At 39.5% G+C, this 19,334-nt stretch overlaps 1 protein-coding gene across 1 annotated transcript in view; it reads right to left on the bottom strand.

Moving 5' to 3' along the window:
• The window catches only part of LOC143254396 (protocadherin Fat 4-like), an 86,831-nt gene that overhangs the window by 50,484 nt on the left and 17,013 nt on the right, over window positions 1-19,334 (bottom strand). The window contains exons 5-9 of the mRNA XM_076509499.1: window positions 5,590-5,649; window positions 2,954-3,028; window positions 2,281-2,382; window positions 1,820-1,963; window positions 1,329-1,463 (exon numbers count right to left, since the gene is read on the bottom strand). Of these exons, the coding sequence (XP_076365614.1) occupies window positions 1,329-1,463; window positions 1,820-1,963; window positions 2,281-2,382; window positions 2,954-3,028; window positions 5,590-5,649 (516 nt within the window). The remainder of the gene's footprint in view (window positions 1-1,328; window positions 1,464-1,819; window positions 1,964-2,280; window positions 2,383-2,953; window positions 3,029-5,589; window positions 5,650-19,334) is intronic.

The following is a 19,334-nucleotide window of genomic DNA, read 5'->3' as shown; positions in this document are numbered from 1 at the left end:
ATAATACTACTATGTCTTACAGAGTTACATGTTGGCACTTACTGTGCAAAGAATCGAAGTGGTAGAAATGGTTTAGAATATTACTTTGAAAATCATATTTGAATAAGTCATCAGTTTATGATCTACCTGTGTAGCATTATTCCTAATACTTGAGCACACAGGTAGAGGTTATAATATGGAATTATCAAGGTAAAGTCACGTCATAGGGTGTTGAGCCACAACGTGCGGCCAGTACAGTCTGTACGCGCCATTGCATAGAGGCTACCAGCGCCTTTAGTTTTGCTTCAGGAAGAATATCAGTTCCCACCTAGTTTATGGAAGTGGAAAGCGCTGTCTCATGCATCTTTCAAGAATATCCTTTACATGTTCGAATGAGTTCTGATCTGGAAACTGAGAAGGCCATGACATATGGGTAACGTAAGCGTCATGTTCCTTAAACCACTGGGCGACTACTCATGCTCCGTGGAGGTGGCATTGTCATCCTGAAAAACATCTCTCTGCAGGACAGCAATCCTGTAACATGGGTGATCAATTAGTACTATTACGTAACGACTGGTATAGAGCTTTTCTTCTAAAAGTATAACCAAATCCATGCCAGAAAGATGCGCTTCACACTATAAAAAAAAAAAAATTACCAGAATCATTCACTATTGGAACTAGACACTCAGGGCTGTAAAGTTCTTTAGCTTACCGACACAGATGCACTCGTCCGTTTGCCGAGAACATGGTCAAGGATGATTCATTTGACCAATCACATTCTTCCATTATTTGTTACCCCATATCCTGTGTGTTTCCACAACCTTGTATTTTCCAAGTGTAATGACTGGTTATTGCACTATAATCCAACTTTGGTGTCCCGTTCTGTGTTTGGTGAAACTGGCGGCTCTCACCCCAGGTTGCCATTTGCGGTCAATTGATCTGAGATGACCTGCTTGTTTTTCCTTGCACTTCCAATTAATACATGGACATTATTATCTTGAAGTATGTGCTTCCCTCCATTGTTTTGCTTCACAGGTGATGTTTTTCCCATAGCGTAACATGGTGACATCACCTTAAACACCGTTGCTCGTGAAATGTCGTCATGTTGAGTTGTCCTGGTCATTGTAGCTCTCACCAAACGTGTTTCATCAGTCACCTTCTTACAAAGGCACTGAAAACTACGCTTGCAATCATAACAGTCTTGATTATAGGTAATAAGACCTATCCAGCATTGTTATACATGACCCTATGCATGCTGGGACATTATTTTCTTAATTTATTTACCTAGGTGTTTCCATTTTCTTTTCCACTACCTGTACATAGACACTTAACATTTATAACTTTCTTACCTCCTTTGTGTGGCTCAGTTCAAAAACGTAATGAACATCCCTAAATACCGGGTCGAGGTCATCCTCATCTATGACTTTGATGACCACATCAGCTGTTGATTGAAGCAGACTGCCATTGTAAGCTTCCTTTTTATTCTATATAATAGACATTGATACACTATTTAAAATGTATATATTTTAATATGTTTATTATAAACGTAAAATTATCATTCAACATTTAACAACAGTAAAATATTTCCATTTTAAATAGCTTAATCAGATTTTACTTACGTTTAATATTATATTTAGACTGGATATCTCAGTCCTAAATCCATGTATTAATTCTCATTTATAGTAGAGATATATTGATCAATGATATTTCAAATCAAACAAATTATCAATTTTATACATTAGATAAATTTATACATTTTATACAGAAACGATCATTGTTCTTGAACAATAAAGAAAATATTGTTTTAGTTTTAACCATTTCATATAATACATAGACTTACTTTAGCTAAAATTTTAAATCTGTGTTCTTTCTGCTTGTTGTGATTCATTCGATCCTTGACTTTTAGAGTAAAATGTGTCGTTTCTAGCAAGGTAGAGCTATCGCATTCTTCTTTCTCGACAAGTTCAAAATGGTCATCACTTTCCTGAGGAAACAAGAAATGGTCAACGTTATTTTAAAACATTATAGTCTGGATAAAAGTTGAAGCAAATCCCCTCATTGAAGTTATTTCATTCAATGTTTTTGGGAGGATTTCCAGAGTTAAACAAATACATTGTTCATAACAAGTAAATTTCGTAGAAAAGCGTCGTAATAAACAATGCCTCATAATAAGTTTGTTTACAAAACATCATATCACAACAATAAATTTTGTAAAGTTACTGATAAGTAAAGACAGAGATTGGTTTAATTTTATTTAATACCACGATAAACATAAAAAATACGTGTATAAATTAGTCTAACCTCAATTATTTGGTATGTACTGACAACATTATCATTCCAGGAGTCTTTATCGAGCACTTTTATCAGATCATTCGGATTCACTGATTGTCCTTCCAAAAGAAACTATTCAGATAAAAGGAAAAACTTTTGCGATAAGCTGAGATTTTATTACTTAAAAATACGAAAAAATAAGTTCCATTAAAAATAGTTTTAAAAAAGAGTGTGAACTATAAGGTTATTATGTGGTTTACATTATCGTATAAATTTAATGTGACAAAAACTCCAATAATACGATACAAATATTCGTTCATGGGGACAAAATCATATACCTATCTATTTCTGCAACAAACATTATTAGATAATTGTGCAGTTTATATTCATATGAAATTGTTTATTTTGAAATTATAAATGATATATGTTAGTCTCATATTTACCACATTCTCCACCAGGGTCAAAAAGCTAACTTCCCAAGACTAACAACGAATCATGAACACCAAGAACTAAGAATCACTAAACGATACGACTTTCATCAAATACCGTTCGTGTTAGGCCTAAAAATATTAAAGTTATTGCCTTATCTTTTCTATTCAAAGACCTTTCTTTACTTATAATTAATGTAATTATAACAGTTTAAATTAAGGTTATGTATTACTAATTAATGGATATTATACTCAGGAAATAAACTATAGCTTACCTCTGATGCTGTAAAACTGTAATTTGCCTTATTAAACTCGGGTGGTTTATTATTCACGTCTATCAATCCTATATTCTTAAAAAAGAAACAATAAGTGGAATATTTAACAATTATTTAGACTATTAAAAATATCAAAAAATATTCAATACTAAAGATGATCTGAACATATCAAATGTAACTAAATTTGTCAAAAATAATCTTGTAACTATAAAGTTCTCAGGTAAAAAATATAAGAGAACATATTCTAGAATTATCAGTAATCAGGAACTTCAGGCGCACCTTTACATTTACCCACACATATACAAGTTTAAATAGAGTCATAAACAGTGTCATAAAGTGTAGAGTTACTACACTTAATGATGTCAATTTCAAGACCTTCTTTTATCAACTTAAGACTTAGGACCAGTGGTGGGATTCAGGGGGTTCGCAGGGGTTCGCGCGAACCCGTTCTTAAAAATTTTTGAGCTTAGCGAACCCGTTGATGGCTTCAATTATACCGTCGAATTGTTGATGTCGTGGAAACTGATTGCGTCACACTTCATCACACATTTCGACAAGAAAGATTTAATGAGAAAATCACAGACCGTATTATTGACAAAGTTCGTCAAGTGAATGCAGTCAGTTTCTTAATTGTCCATACGTTGAACCCCATCTCGTCGATGTAGATGACACGGGGTGCGCGAAGTGCCGTCTCCATGAACCACAGGGCATAGTCTTTCCTTTCAGCCTTCACGTCAGGCCGATTTCTGTCGGCTGGGGCGGCTTGCAGTTTCTTCAGAGTGAAAAGCATTCCATGACAAATTTTCCCCAGATGTTGTCCCCATTAATGATTTTCGTGATTATGTGGAAAATGTCCTGAAAGATTTTAATAATCCTGTAATTCCCGAGAGTATACAAAAGGCAAAAACCATTATGAATACGATTGCCATCAGTTCTGCAGAGGCAGAAAGAGGGTTTTCAAGAATGAATATTATATACTCAGATAAAAGAAGCCGCCTCACAGTAGAAAATGTCAGAAACCTATTGACGATTAATCTTATTGGCCTTCCTTTCGATTTATGGGATGCTACTCCTTTTGTTAAAACATGGCTTCGCAATAATCACAGTGCAGATGATAATAGAGTGAAACAGAAAAAACGGACAAATATGATGACAATCAATTGACTATTTGGAAATTTTTAAACTGAAATAAATAAAAGATTTTAAAGCACTTTTTCCATTATTTTCCTTTTCAAATGATGTATCAGTATAGACTTCCGGAAAAGTAAGAGAACCCGTTATTATTGAGGCCTTCCCTTGAGAGAACCCCTTCTTAAAATTTTTGAATCCCACCACTGCTTAGGACAATTTTTGGCAATTTGTTTTGCATGAGCTTAAATATTATGCATTTATATACGTTATTAATACAACTTACATAAAATGTGAAAATTAGTGTTCGCTTCCTTGATAATCTCAGCTTATAAGATAATCATTATTATCATGTATGAATATGTATTTATGGAATTATTTTATTATTATCTAATAAATCAAAATAATATATGTCATCGAACGTCTTTGGTTTGGTTTGAATTTCGCGAAAAGCTACACGAGTTCTATCTCCGCCAGCTGTCCTGAATTTAGCAGTGTAAGACTAAAGGGAAGGAAACTAGTCATTACCACCCACTGCCAACTCTTGAGTTACTCTTTTACCAACGAATAGAAGGATTGAACGTCGCATTATAACGTCCCCACCGATGCAAGGGAGAGCATGTTTGGTGTGACGGGGATTCAAACCCGCGTTCCTCAGATCACGAGTCGAGTGCCTTAACCACCTGGCCATGTCGGGCCAAACGTCTTTGGAATCATCTTGTTGGAGCTACAAATGAATCTCAAAATGCCCACTAAAGAGCTATATTTTACATTCATGTGACGCCGTCATAAAACATTTCATAACACCTTTCTATCATCTTTGAAACAAAAAAGAATGTTCTAATGGACATATTAATGTTTTAATAATTTTCTAAAGTCCTCAGAAAATAAAATATTATCATAAGTATGACGTTTTTTGGCCGATATTATTAATTTAGAAGTAACTATTTTAAAGATTAGAACACACGAAACCACATACAATACATATATAAGTATGTGATGTTGAATAATTTCTAATTAACTTCTACACTAATGGGTCCGGTATTGCCAGGTGGTTAAAGCACTGGACTTGTAATCTTAGGATCGCAGGTTCGAATTCTTGTCGCATTAAACATTCTCACCCTTTCAGCCGTGGAGGTGTTATAATGTTACCTTCATTCTCACTATTCGTTGGTAAAAGAGTAGCCCAAGAGTTGGCGGTGGGTGGTGATGACTAGCTGTCTTCCCTCTAGTCTTACAATGCTAAATTAGGGACGCCTAGCACAGATAGCTCTCGTGTAGCTTTGCGCAAAATTTAAGCCAATCTATACTGATAAACGTATCACCTCTTTTTCCATTGATTAAATGTTAGGTACTCACTCTCCCAGTACATAATTAAATCATGAATTACAATTTGTTTAACTTTAATGTCAATAATTATTACATTTATTATGGGATACAATAAAACAGAAACATGTTTCAAATTACAAATCAGTTATGTTAAGTGTTAAATTTTAACAACATCTTACCTCTGTTAAGGTTGTACCTTCGCATGACCAGTGAATGGTAAGGATTTCCCCGATATCAGGCTAAAAGACGGGAAATGTAATAAATAAAGTGTCGATTTATCTTTTAGAAACAAACAACGCGAAAACTTTAACATTAATAAAAGTAATACTCAATTTATATACTACAGATAAAAGTAATAAATAAAAAATAAACAAGTTAGATTAGAGCTTAATCTGTCCATTCAGATTAATATTTTTCCTTTCCTTGAGCACACTGAAATTATATTCTAAGACATAATACCAACATACACCCGTTTACATGGTTGTATGAAAATGATGTATTACATCATAAAGGGTTTCTTAAGCATTTATACATATATATATAGTCATATAGAAAATTAGGCTTAGAAATAACTAGCGATAAAATAAAACGTCTCAGGATTAAGGAAATTTATAATCCAATAGGACTACAGACTTGTGGAAAGCTCTAAGAACTCACCAGTCTCGTTGCATATTACAAAGACATGTCCTAATACGGGTTATTTACTGTATTACACGATATCGGTAAAAGTTTTACTTTCGTTTCTATGATGTACATTATTTGAAATTTAATGTTTTGTTACTAAATAGGAGAAACACTAAGCGAACCCTTGACAACGTCCATTGGTGCGGTAAACGTGCTATTAAATAAACAAAGCATGAAGGAAAATTGCAGTTTTTAAAATTATTTAGAAAATATGAGTTCAGAAAAATAGAATAATTAAAATAAAACACAAAATATCTCAGAGTGGTTTTAATTAAATATATTTGCACAATACTTGTATCTATCTATGTATGTATATATAAATACTCGTAATATCTTGCAGTAGTGTGTTAGTTAGATATATTTATGGTACTTATAGATATATTTTTTATAATTTTTCAAATGAAACAGTGGGTTAATTCCTAGCTATAAAAATGTTGCGCATGTATTAGAATAATAACAAATGCTATATTAAAAGGCATAAGTCAGATGACCACCGTAAAGAAAAATGTATTTTTATTTAAGTTTGAATAGATTAAAGAGATTCTTACCAATTTAATACAATACATAAAAAGGATTCATATAATTCTAGAGTTTCAGTGTGTGCATTGAGCTTTGTTTCAGAATTTGTGGCGCTTTCTGATGGTAATTAGACATTTTAACGATAAAGTTTTGTTTAAAATCTCCAGATAATAATAAAATAAAAATATCATTTCAGATAATACTTCGTTAATGTAGCTCAATCAAAGCTAGTAGCCAGTATTACGTTGACACATTTTGACCTGGAACAATAACTACGAGGTCTGTTCAAAAAATACGCGGACTGACGTCATAAAACAAAATGTACTTTATTTAGAAGTTACAGGTCTGGGACCCCTTCAAAGTACTCTCCTCCCCAACGCACACACTTATCCCAACGGTGTTGCCACTTGTTGAAACAGTCCTGGTACGCTTCTTTTGTAATGTCCTCCAGCTCCTTCGTCGCATTTGCCTTAATCTCGGGAATCGTCTCAAATCTTCTTCCTTTCAAGGGTCTTTTGAGTTTGAGGAACAAGAAACAATCGCAAGGAGCAAGTTCATGTGAATAGGGGGGTGGGGAAGAACAGTGATCGAGTGTTTGGCCAAAACTCACGAGTTCTGAGGGCTGAATTTCGCAGCAACGCGGTGCATCTTCAATTTTTCGGTCAAAATCTCGTAACAAGATCCAAGTGATATTCCACACTCTTCAGCAAGCTCCCTGACAGTCAGACGTCGATTTGCTCGCACCAGGGTGTTGATTTTGTCGACGTGTGGGTCGTCAGTTGACGTGGAAGGACGTCCAGGACGCTCATCATCTTCAATGGATTGTCGACCATCCTTAAAACGTTCATGCCACTTGAAACATGCCGTACGCTTCATAGAAACATCACCGTAAGCCATGTTAAGCATAGCAAAAGTTTCAGTCGCAGATTTTCCAAGTTTAACACAAAATTTCACAGCAAGTCGTTGCTCCTTCAGGTCATTCATTCTGAAATACGCCAAACGAAAAAATCGCACTTCACTTAAAACCGCGTATCTAATACACAAATGAAGATATCTGCAATCGGGAAATGGCGTCGTAATCAGCTGATCTGTGCAAACCTAGCGACACCAAGCTGATTCCCCTGGAACCAACTGGAGCCGCGCAATTCAAACAGTCCGATTATTTTTTGAACAGCCCTCGTATATAGAATAACTATATTCCATTCACTGAAAAATTACGACCCACAATGGTTTACAAGTGACAGCAGAAGATTACATTAACGATTGGTTTTAGATTGTTTAACATGAATGGAACTTTATTCACATAATTCAGAAACGATTTCGCATTCTTAATTTTAAGCTTCTGACCAGATAAAAGTTAACCAGTCAGCAGTGGAGTATAGAAAACCACAAGAGACGACAAAGTAATTCTCATCTTAAACTTCCTGTTCTCTAAGCATTTATGAAACTGTGAGTCTTTGTTTGCATATAAAACATGTAGTGAGTCATCTTATCATTTGCTCAGAGAAGGTATATTCTTAATATTAGATTATGTAAAAATATAAATAGCTCAAAGCATGTTCAGTAACTCCTTGTTATTTACCATGTGTGTAAATTCGACATCCGATCATGGACAGAACAAAATCCAATATCTCAACAAATTCACTCAGACGTTGTCTATTACTCTGCGATCTACATCTTCCCAGTTGCAAACTACACAGTCTACCTATTCGGATAAATCAACTATGACATACAAGTGCCCAACCATCTCTCGGGTCATTCAAGCTAGAATACCTATAAAACATAAACTATCCCAGATGACTGAGAAATACCCGGATAACGTACCAATACAAGTACCTACACCATACCCACCGAAACTAAGATTATCACCAGCCTGTGCTATCGACCACGACTACTATTCAATACGTGAAGCATTACAACAGACCCCGATGGCAAAAATGTTTAATTTGAGACTTGATGAGATGGAAAGAGAACCGAACCATAAAAGATCGATGGTACTTAGAAATTTATCTTCTAGGCTCCTAGAAGCATAACTTCTCTCCAACGATGACTGGCCATGCTTAACCCCTCCATAATTATTTGATGTAAATTCCCCAGCTACCCAGGGCACGGTCAGGGTAGATAATTCGGCGCCCTGGCCGTGAAAGTGGGTTTTCTCGGGGTACTCCTGTTACCCCCTCAGCAAAATTTTAGGTATTTCTTTACCTAGGCCCTAAAAAGGTGATCCGTTACCCTGTGCCTTCTCTTCATTTCATGCAGAATCTAAGTTAATACGTTTCCCTACTCTACCCTATTTGTCTATCCCTGCTCGTTACGTTAGTCTTGTTATTTTTTCCTCACTTCAAGTTAGCTCGTTCCTCCTTTTCTCCTCCGTCTCTCTGGCCTTCACTGCAACTACACCCGAACGACCCCAACTCGACCAGCAGAAATATACCAAGTCATCAAACTACAAAGTGCTTGTCCTTCAATTCCTGATGTCTTTAACCTTTTTAATATGCGGGGCTGAAGAGAAACAGAAGTTTCTGAGCACCCCTGGTTTGCCTTTGGGGTCTCCCCAAAGGTCTTTAAAACCAAAACATCTACTAAGCTTAAAATAAAAAATCGTGCCGTCTCTTTATCATCCCTTGGAAAGTAATTTCTGAACAAGACCCCGCACATGACTACTCGTTCTACAGGCGGACCTCTGTCGACCTCAATTCAAATTACTTCAGGAAGCGGAGAAATGTTGCTTTTTCAGTAAAGCTGAAACAGACAACTCACATTTAACTACAGATGACAGCTACAGTACCCCATGTAATTCTCCCAGGTATGCAAATACCGACTCCAAGACAACTAAACCTACTGACCAACCCAACAATCCGATGCTAGACCAAGCCATGTCCCCTACCAAGTCTGCAGAGGCACCATTACCTACAAAAACTCAATAGCTTCACCCCAAGATGCCAACAGCTGATATTGTCGAGGGGATTCCAGTTAAAAATAGAATCACCGAAATAGCTAAATAACTAGAAAGACTATTTCCACGAGTTACTTTCAATCACCTCCAACAACTCCCAAGAGGAGGAGTTTTGATAAAATGTGCTGATCGACATGGATATACTTCCCTACTCAACCCTTGGCCAGTCAATGCATTCCAAGGTGCTGATATCACAGTTCATGTCGCCAGTAACCTGATTCTCGAAAAAGAAGTAGTGAACCGGAGTGTCCCCTTTGACATCACTGTTAATGAAGTCAAAGAAGAACTCGAAGCCCAGGACATTCAAGTAACCAAAATAGACCTAATTAAGTCACCCAGGACCGGACACAAAGTTTTTGCTTCTTGAACACTGTTGGGTGTTCCTTATAGATTTTTGGCTGCTGATCACGAAAATAACATCCAAATTTCCCCTCACGTACCGTTTCATCAAAATCTTGGTTTCACCAGGACATTACTATAATGGAAAAACGATATCAGGGCAACTGGAAGCCGTCAATGCTTGTTGACTACTGTTGGACATTACAACGTGATGCACCGGACATTGAATACAAACAAAAATTAGGAGCAAAACACTTTTAATTATGTTGAACTTAATAGTATATTAGAAACATAAATGCAATTAAATACGTTATTGCCGGTAAACAGTTAACTGTCTATTTTTCAGAGTTTCTACGTGATGAAGCAAAACCAAAACTATATTTGTGCATACCCACCAGGTACCTGTCACAATCAGCAAAATCTTTTCAGGAAGCAAAACTTTAAAAAAAATGTTGTGCAATGTTACCTACACCGCTGGTACGGATCAATATCCCTGTTGTTATAAAAACCGAAAAGATAATATCAACAGGTGTGATACTTTTTTACACACATCACCAGGTTGAATAATCCAAGGATACTGGCCCTAAAATAATACAATGCTATAAATGTCACGTTTCGGACACATTACAGTTACCTGTAGGTTTTCCTCTCGTTGTGTTAGAAGTTGTGGACTACACCAAGTTATTTCATTCCCCAATGAAAGACAGACAACGCGTTGTGCTTATTGCAACGGGCCCCATGCTGCCCCAAATTTAAGACAGTTCTACAAGCACAGCGAAATACACCTCTGACCGCACAACCAGTCACTACAACTAAGAAATCCATCAAGTTTGCTGTACCAGTGGTTACAGAACTCACCAAGAGTCAACCGCCTAGAAAAGACACACATCCACCCAACCTCACTACTAAAAAAGCATATACAGATGCAGCAAACCCCCAAAAAGAGTCAGAGCCTTACGAGGTATCGGTTATATCCTCACCACAGTTGTGGTCATCCGAGTCAGAGGACCGGGCCTTACAAGGTATCGGTAATATCCTCACCACAGTTGTGGTCATCCGAGTCAGAGGACCGGGCCTTACAAGGTATCGGTAATATCCTCACCACAGTTGTGGTCATCCGAGTCAGAGGACCGGGCCTTACGAGGTATCGGTAATATCCTCACTACAGTTGTGCTCATCCAAGTCAGAGAACCGGGCCTTACGAGGTATCGGTAATATCCTCACAACAGTTGTGCTCATTCTCACCGATGTCCTAGCTGAACTCACCGATGAAAGCTTCGATCGAGATAACATCGTTAATATAGTCTGGAAAAGTGCCATGGATTACTTCCACACCGAATCAGTCATGAATCCAGTGCTTTTGGGTAGACTCTTGGAAGAGGAAAATGAATGCCCAGAAGCAGGCAGACAAATCAATTCTGGACGACCAGTAAGTTTTTTTTTAGTTTTATTAATGATAACTATAACACATACAGTCATGTGAAAAGTTAGGACATCCTATGAAAGCCTGTGTATTTTTGTAATATTTTTGGATATATAGATATTTAATCTCAATTTTAACAATACTGAGATATTATAGGAATATAACTAAACAATTAAAAATGAAAAAATACTCTTCAAGATTTCTGTAAATGTAATTTTACAAAAATGCATATTCTAACTGAGGAAAAAGTTAGGACACCCCCACATTTGTTCACACTTAAAATGGCTCAACTCACATACAGGTGTATTACACCAGGTGCACATGAGTAAAAGATCGTTACTCAGCATTTTGAATGAGCCTTGCCCGATTTAAACCTCAGACATTTAGTTTGGTGTGCTCTTGACTGTTGAAGTGAGAGTGAGCACCACTTCTTAGCCTGTTGGGATTTTGCCGTGCGTTGTGGTGCCGTCATTTGCCGTGCCCGTTTCGGGTGTTTCTTGTGTTTATTATCGTGTACTGTAACGTGTACGGCTCTTATAGTACAACTTAGCCGTGTGTTGTGTCGAATCCGCGCTGTTTCGCGGCCGTTTAGTGTGTGTCTGTGTAAACAATATTGTTCAGGTCCGTACGGCTGCGGGCATACTCTATTCGGCCGCGGTCTATCCGCTTCGTGGTGCTCGCGGCTTCGTTACCCTCGGCGGTTATAGACGCTTTGAACGCCGTTGTCGGGGGTAGTCACAGTGAATGCCTTCAGCATTTTGGGGGTGGGCGTTATGTGGCGACGCTGGCGTTGGCCGCTCATGCCCGTCGCCTACTGGCCAGGGGGACTTTCCCTTGGGGGATCAGCGTGTGCCCGTGGAGCCGGCTGGGCAGAACCTTAAGTGGGTCACCCTTCGGTTGGCTCCATTTGAAATGTCCCATGACGTCGTCAAGATGTGTTGTCGGCGTATGGAACCGTCAGGAAAATTGAACATGAGGTGCAGCAGTCGCACCTAAGTGTTTGTATGTTTGGACATGCCAACGCCCGTCCCTAACTTTATTGTGGTGAACGGGTTCCGGGTCATGTGCAATTACACGGGAATGCGTCGACTGTGTCGCCGTTGTGGCCAAGAAGGCCACCTGTTAGCCGAATGCCAGGCCCCCTGTGCGGGATATGTCTGGAGTATGGACACCTGGATGCTGCGTGTGCTATTAAGTGTAGTATTTGTAGTGGTGGCCACACGCCCTCGCGATGTCCAAGGCGTGTGGTGATGTACGCCTCAGTAGCTGCGGGGCCGCCGACGGTTGCGTGGCCCAAAAAAGCAAGGGAGAAACGGGCAGGGACAGCAGCTCTTCCTCTCGCGTCGTCGGTGGCAGTTATGGGTGGGGTCCCTGAGGGGACGCCTGTCCCGACGGCTGCAGCGACTGCAGAGGGTGTGTCACGGTCCTCTGAGGGAGTCCGTGTCTCGTCCACCCAGGACATGGAGGCTGTGTCCTCTGCGGTGGAAGGTGGCGCCTCGGGTGCTGATCGGGTGGAGGGGGGGCTTAAGCTCATCTTTCGGGTCCGGGTACGGACGGGGCCCTTGTGAGGTTCTGGTCGGTCCGGGTGGCCACGAGGCGTCTCCCGTCTTCATGGGGGCTCTGGTCTCCCTGTCGGATGGTGTGGGGGTTGTGTGGGCGCCCAAGATCCAACTGCACCTGTAAGTGTTCGGGAGGGTCCCTCTGCAAAGATTATTTCTAAGGTTCTGTGCGCCCGTTTGGGTGCAGTCATGCCTTCCTTGGTCGGCTGCACTCAGACTTGTGGCGTGTGGGGCAGAAGTATCCAACAAAACCTGGTGCTTCACAGTGACCTGTTCCATTACATCATGGATCGGGATATTTCTGTAGTCTCTGTGTCCCTCGATCAGAGCAAAGCTTTCGATCGAGTTCACCATGGATTTCTGTGGTTCGTTCTGGAGAGGTGTGGCCTACCTCCGGTTTTTGTCTGGTACGTGCAAGCCTTGTATGCGACCACTTCGACCAGGCTCTTAGTTAACGGGTACCTGACGTGCTCCTTTCCCATCTTACAGGGAGTTCGTGAGAGCAGCCCGTTGTCCCTAACAATCTATGTGTTGGGTATCAAGTGCCTGCTCTCTCATCTGTCTTGGTGCGTAGCCTCCAGATGCCTGGGGGTTCGTACATGATGTATGTCGCGCATGCAGATGATGTGAACCTGTTCCTCGAGAACTTCACATCCTTAGGCTCACTGCTGGCCATTGTCCATCGTTACTCTCGGGCCAGTGCCACCCAGCTGAATATTCCCAAGTCTCGTGCACGGGGCTATGGCAAACGGGTTTCGTCTGCCGACTCCCCATTTGGTCTGGATTGGACCCCTTCCCAATCACCTGCTTTGGGGTTCGTTTTCTCGCGGGCCCTGAGGCTGCTTTGTGGGGGAGGTTCAGCGTGTTGGTTCGGCCGTGCACTATTACCGCTACTGCCCTGTTAACCTCTTTGACAGTGCAGAAGTGGTGAGGAGAAAGATCCTCCCCTTGGTCTGGTACCTGGGGGCTGTCCTTCCTCTGGATGACTGCACTGCTCGAGCCATCGAGCGCCATGTCTATGCCTTCCTGTGGGGTGGCAAGCCTGAGGCAGTGTCTTGGCACTCCTTGATGCTGTCGCCTCCAAGGGGTGGTCTGGGCGTCCGATGTGTCAGGACCAAGTGTCTTTCCCTTCTTCTGTCTGTTACCTTTCGCTGTCTGTCTTTGGAGGGTCACCCCTGTTGCCACCTTATGAGATTCTTGGTTGGCATAGTCTTCCTATGAGCCTGCAGATACCTATGTGTTTTGACCCACCTTTCTGGTACGTCGACGCTGCTGCTACGATACGGCCGTGTCGTACCGTGTCTGCCGATGCACCGACGAACTCCCGTTCTCTCTATCGCCTGCTGGTCCCCCGCATGTACCCACAGGATCGAGCGACACCACCCTGCTCTGCCGTGGGATGTTGTTTGAGGCCGCGTTGCGCTGCACCATGTTGATCGCTACCTCCAGGCTTTCAAGTGGTGTGTGGTGCATAACATCCTGCTGGTGAGGGAGCGTAGCTATCTGTGGAACTCAAGTACAACTGTGTTGTGTCCCATGTTTCACACCCAGGTGGAGTCTTTCTTGAACAGGTTGGTCCTCTGTTTGACGTCGGCAGAAATCTGGGAAAGGGTTGTGGGCCTTTTCCGGGTCCAGTCGCTCTCGGCAAAGACCATCCTGCACCATGTACCTGTCCCTGATCCTAGCCACCTGGCCTTCACCTTTTAGTACACTATTACCATCTTCAAGCACGTCATCTGGCTTGCTCGGAACAACTTGGACTTCGAGCAGGCTCCAGTGTCGTACTTTTCGATACTGGGTTGGGCCAGATATCGGCTGTTACTCCACCTAGAGGCGAACTATCAGCGCCTGGGTTCTGGAACGTTTCACCATCTCTGGCAGCTGGACGTATTGCCCCTTTGTGCGTTGGTGGGGTCGGGTGGAGATCGGCTTCTGAGCTGCCCTACCTCCACTCTCGCTTCTTGTGTTTTTTGTGGTTTTTTGTATATATTTCATGTTTTTCTTCCATTTGTAAATATTCATGTTCGTATCTACTTCATCTTTTTTTCCATTTGTATATATTCATATTTGTATATATTTCTTTTTTTTCCATTTGTATATATTCATATTTGTATATATTTCTTTTTTTTCCATTTGTACATATTAATGTTTTTTGCTTGTTCATATTTCACGTCTTGCCTTTTTGTCCTGTTTTCTTTGTTGTAAATAAATTCAAAATGAGACTAAAAGAGCTGTCTGAGGCCTTCAGAAAGAAAACTGTAGCATCTTATGAGTCTGGTAAGGGATTTAAAAATATCTCAAAAGAGTTTGAAATCAGCCATTCCACTGTCCGGAAAATAGTCAACAAGTGGAGGGCTTTTAAAACAATTGCCAACATGCCCAGGTCCCGTTGTCCAAGTAAGTTCACCACGAGTGCAGATCACAAGATGCTAAAAGAGGTCTCCAAACACCCTAAAATGTCATCACGGGACCTACAGTAGGCTCTGGTTACTGTTGATGTGAAAGTGCATGCCTCTACAATCAGAAAGAGACTGGACAAGTTTAACTTGCATAGGAGGTGTGCAAAGAGGAAACCATTGCTCTCTAAGAGAAACATCAAGGCCAGACTGAAGTTTGCCAGAGAGAATGTAGACAAAGACCAGGACTTCTGGAATAATGTTCTTTGGACAGATGAGTCCAAAATTGAATTGTTTGGACACCAGAACAGAGGACATGTTTGGCGTAAACCAAATACAGCATTCAAGGAAAAGAACCTCATACCAACTGTGAAGCATGGAGGTGGAAGTGTCATGGTTTGGGACTGTTTTGCTGCAGCAGGACCTGGACAGCTCACAATCATAAAATCAACCATAAATTCTACTGTGTATAAGAGGGTGCTTGAGGATCATGTGAGACCATCTGTACGAAAATTAAAGCTGAAGCGTAACTGAACCCAACAACACGTTAATGACCCAAAACATACCAGTACATCCACGAAGGACTTGCTGAAAACTAAGAAATGGAAAGTCCTGGAATGGCCGAGTCAAAGCCCAGATCTTAATCCCATTGAGATGCTGTGGGGTGACTTGAAACGGGCTGTACATGCAAGAAACCCTTCAAACATCTCACAGCTGACAGAATTCTGCATTGAGGAGTGGACAAACTTTCTTCAGATCGATGTCAGAGACTGGTAGATGGCTACAAGAAGCGTCTCACTGCAGTTATCTCAGCCAAAGGGGGTAACACTAGCTATTAGGGGGTAGGGTGTCGTAACTTTTTCTTAAGTTCGAATATGCACTTTTGTAGCGTGACATTTGCAGAATATCTTAAAGTCTTTTCTTCAGTTTTAATTGTTTAGTTATATTCCTATAAGCTCTCAGTATTGTTAAAATTGAGATTAAGTATCTATATATCCAAAAATGTTACAAAGATACACGGGCTTTCATAGGGTGTCCTAACTTTTTCACATGACTGTATAAACATTAGAGGTGGTCTGCAACATAAAAAATTCGAATTATTCCAATTACTTAAAACAGCCAACACCGATATCCTATGCATAAATGAAACTTTACTGAAGGAAAAAACATTACACGAACAGTAACGGCAACATATTACATAAATTCGTAGAGAACAATAATCTTGTTACTATAAACAGTAAATCAAGCCATTTACACGCACTGGGATGACAGCGAAGACATCCTTGACCTAATAATAGCCCTGATGGGACAGTCACAGCAACTGCGTAACTTTTAGGTTCTCAACGACGTCGGGAGCGATTATTATCCTATTTACATTAAAATTTTCCTCAATCTCATACCAAAACCAAACACACTACTGCCAATATCTAATTATTCTCGCGCAGATTGGACTTGCGTTAATAAGCATATTCAAAACCAATTACCCCTATTATTAACTGTAGCCTCCTACGAAAATGATATAGAAAATTATACATCCCAAATAACCAATACCATCAATCAAGCCATCCAGGAAGCTATACCCACTACAAAACGCTATAACAATTCTAATTCTTGGAAAATTAACCCTGAACTACACCAAGTAATTATTCATAGACGACGACTACAACGTCAGTTCATTATCACTTTTAACCCCAACATTAAAACTCTGATCAATAACACTAATAACAGGATTAAAACCCTGATCAAAACTCTCCAAACACATAATTGGAACAGATTTTGCAGTACCATTGAAAATGCTTACCCAAATCCTGCACTTTTCTGGAAAAAGGTCAAATCCATAACCAACACTCAACCAAATAATAACTACCAGAAATCAAATACAACAATATCGCAACAACCACTGATTCAGATAAAGCCAACATATTTGCTCAACATCTCATGAACACTTTTGTCACCCCAAAGATTTCAACCTTTGACCAATCTCACCACAACCAAATTAATCAGGTCATCAGTTTAAATTCCACTCTTTTCTCTACACAGTTCCCTATTATTCTCAATCAAGATAACCAGCCTTTCTCATATTACACTCGCCCAATCACCAGAACCGAGATAATGCTACTCCTAAAGAATATAAGAAATAAAGCCCTAGGACTATAAAATATCAGTAATATAGTTCTTAAGAATTTGTCTGACACCAATCTTAATCACCTGGTCTCATTTTTTAATCTCTCCATGTTTTCAGGTTGTTACCTTACCATTTGGAAAACTAGTGTAAATAAAGTCATACCAAAAAAAGACAAGAAAATAAGTAATCCGTATAACTATAGACCAATCAGTATTCTGAATACCCTTGGTAAACTTTTGGAAAAAAACAATTTCCAACAGAGTTAACTGTTTCATTGAGTCCAACAATTTGATCAGCGAGAACTAAAACGCAGGTAGAAGGAAAAGACAAACCACTGATCATCTGGTCCATCTTATGGAATCAATTTTTAGAGGATTCAACCGCAAACAAACAACTATCGCTACCTTTTTGAATGTCCAAAAAGCATTCGATTCATTCTATCACAATGGCCTCCGGTATAAAACACGAGTCCTAGGCATCGCGCAAATGTTAGTGATATCAAGCTTCATCATTAATCGTACAGCTGTAGTCAAAATTCATACATCAGTTCAAATCCATTAAACTTAAATGCAGGTGTGCCCCAAGGCTCGGTACTTAGTCCAATACTTTACAATATCTATGTTAATGACATACCCTTTCCGTCTCTTAATTATACCATTATTTCCCAGTATGCCGATGATATAGCAATATGGAGCACCTCCAGCAACCCTCACACAGCAGCCTACAGAGTCCAAACAACACCCGACCCTGTCACTCAGTGGTGCAACAAATGACGTGTCGCCTTAAACCCCACCAAATCTCAGGCCATAGCCTTCATCGAAAAGCCAATAAGAACAGGAAAAAATTAACAATATAAAACTGAATCTCAATAACGTTAATATCCACTTTACCAATTCCATCACCTTCCTAGGCCTCATCATGTCTCGGAATTTAACCTGGACACGACACTTCCAAATAAGTAATATAATTTTCTTTCTAAAACGTATTAGTGGCTCGAACAAAGGTTGCTCCCCCAAAATCGTTCTCACCGTATACAAAGTATTCATTGGAACCCTGTTTGAGTGCAGCAGTCCAGACACATGTAACATACCTGAAAACCAATACTCAATATTACAGAACCTCCAGAATCGCACCATCAAAATTGCTTATCGCTTTTCCGTCAGGGTTGTTCTTTTGTTATGGTGTTTTTGTATGTATCTATATTTTTCACCTTTTTTTCTCTTTTTTTCCGTCAGGGTTGTTCTTTTTGTTATGGTGTTTTTGTATGTATCTATATTTTTTCACCTTTTTTTCTCTTTTTTTCCGTCAGTGTTGTTCTTTTTCTTATGGTGTTTTGTATGTATCTATATTTTTTCACCTTTTTTTCCTTTTTTTCTGTCAGTGTTGTTCTTTTTCTTATGGTGTTTTGTATGTATCTATATTTTTTCACCTTTTTATCTCTTTTTTTCCGTCAGTGTTGTTCTTTTTCTTATGGTGTTTTGTAGGTATCTATATTTTTTCACCTTTTTTTCTCTTTTTTTCTGTCAGTGTTGTTCTTTTTCTTATGGTGTTTTGTATGTATCTATATTTTTTCACCTTTTCTTCTCTTTTTTCCGTCAGTGTTGTTCTTTTTCTTATGGTGTTTTTGTATGTATCTATATTTTTTCACATTTTCTTCTCTTTTTTTTCTGTCAGTGTTGTTCTTTTTCTTATGGTGTTTTGTATGTATCTATATTGTTTTACTTAGTCCTTCCTGTCTTTTTCTCTTTTACTTCTTTTTCTTCCTTCCCCTTATTTCTTTTTTCTATATATATCACCATTCTCTCTGCTTAGACCAAATGCATCCTGTGGTAAAATGTGACGGGCTGCAGCTTGGATCTCTCTGCAATTCCACAAATTCCTTCATCTGAAAACCTTATCACAAGATTGAATTCATCCCCACTG

This window comes from Tachypleus tridentatus, chromosome 6 (genome assembly GCF_004210375.1).
Source record: "Tachypleus tridentatus isolate NWPU-2018 chromosome 6, ASM421037v1, whole genome shotgun sequence".
Taxonomy (NCBI): domain Eukaryota; kingdom Metazoa; phylum Arthropoda; class Merostomata; order Xiphosura; family Limulidae; genus Tachypleus; species Tachypleus tridentatus.
Note: the sequence above shows the minus strand (reverse complement) of the source record. Positions and strands in the feature narration are given on the sequence as shown.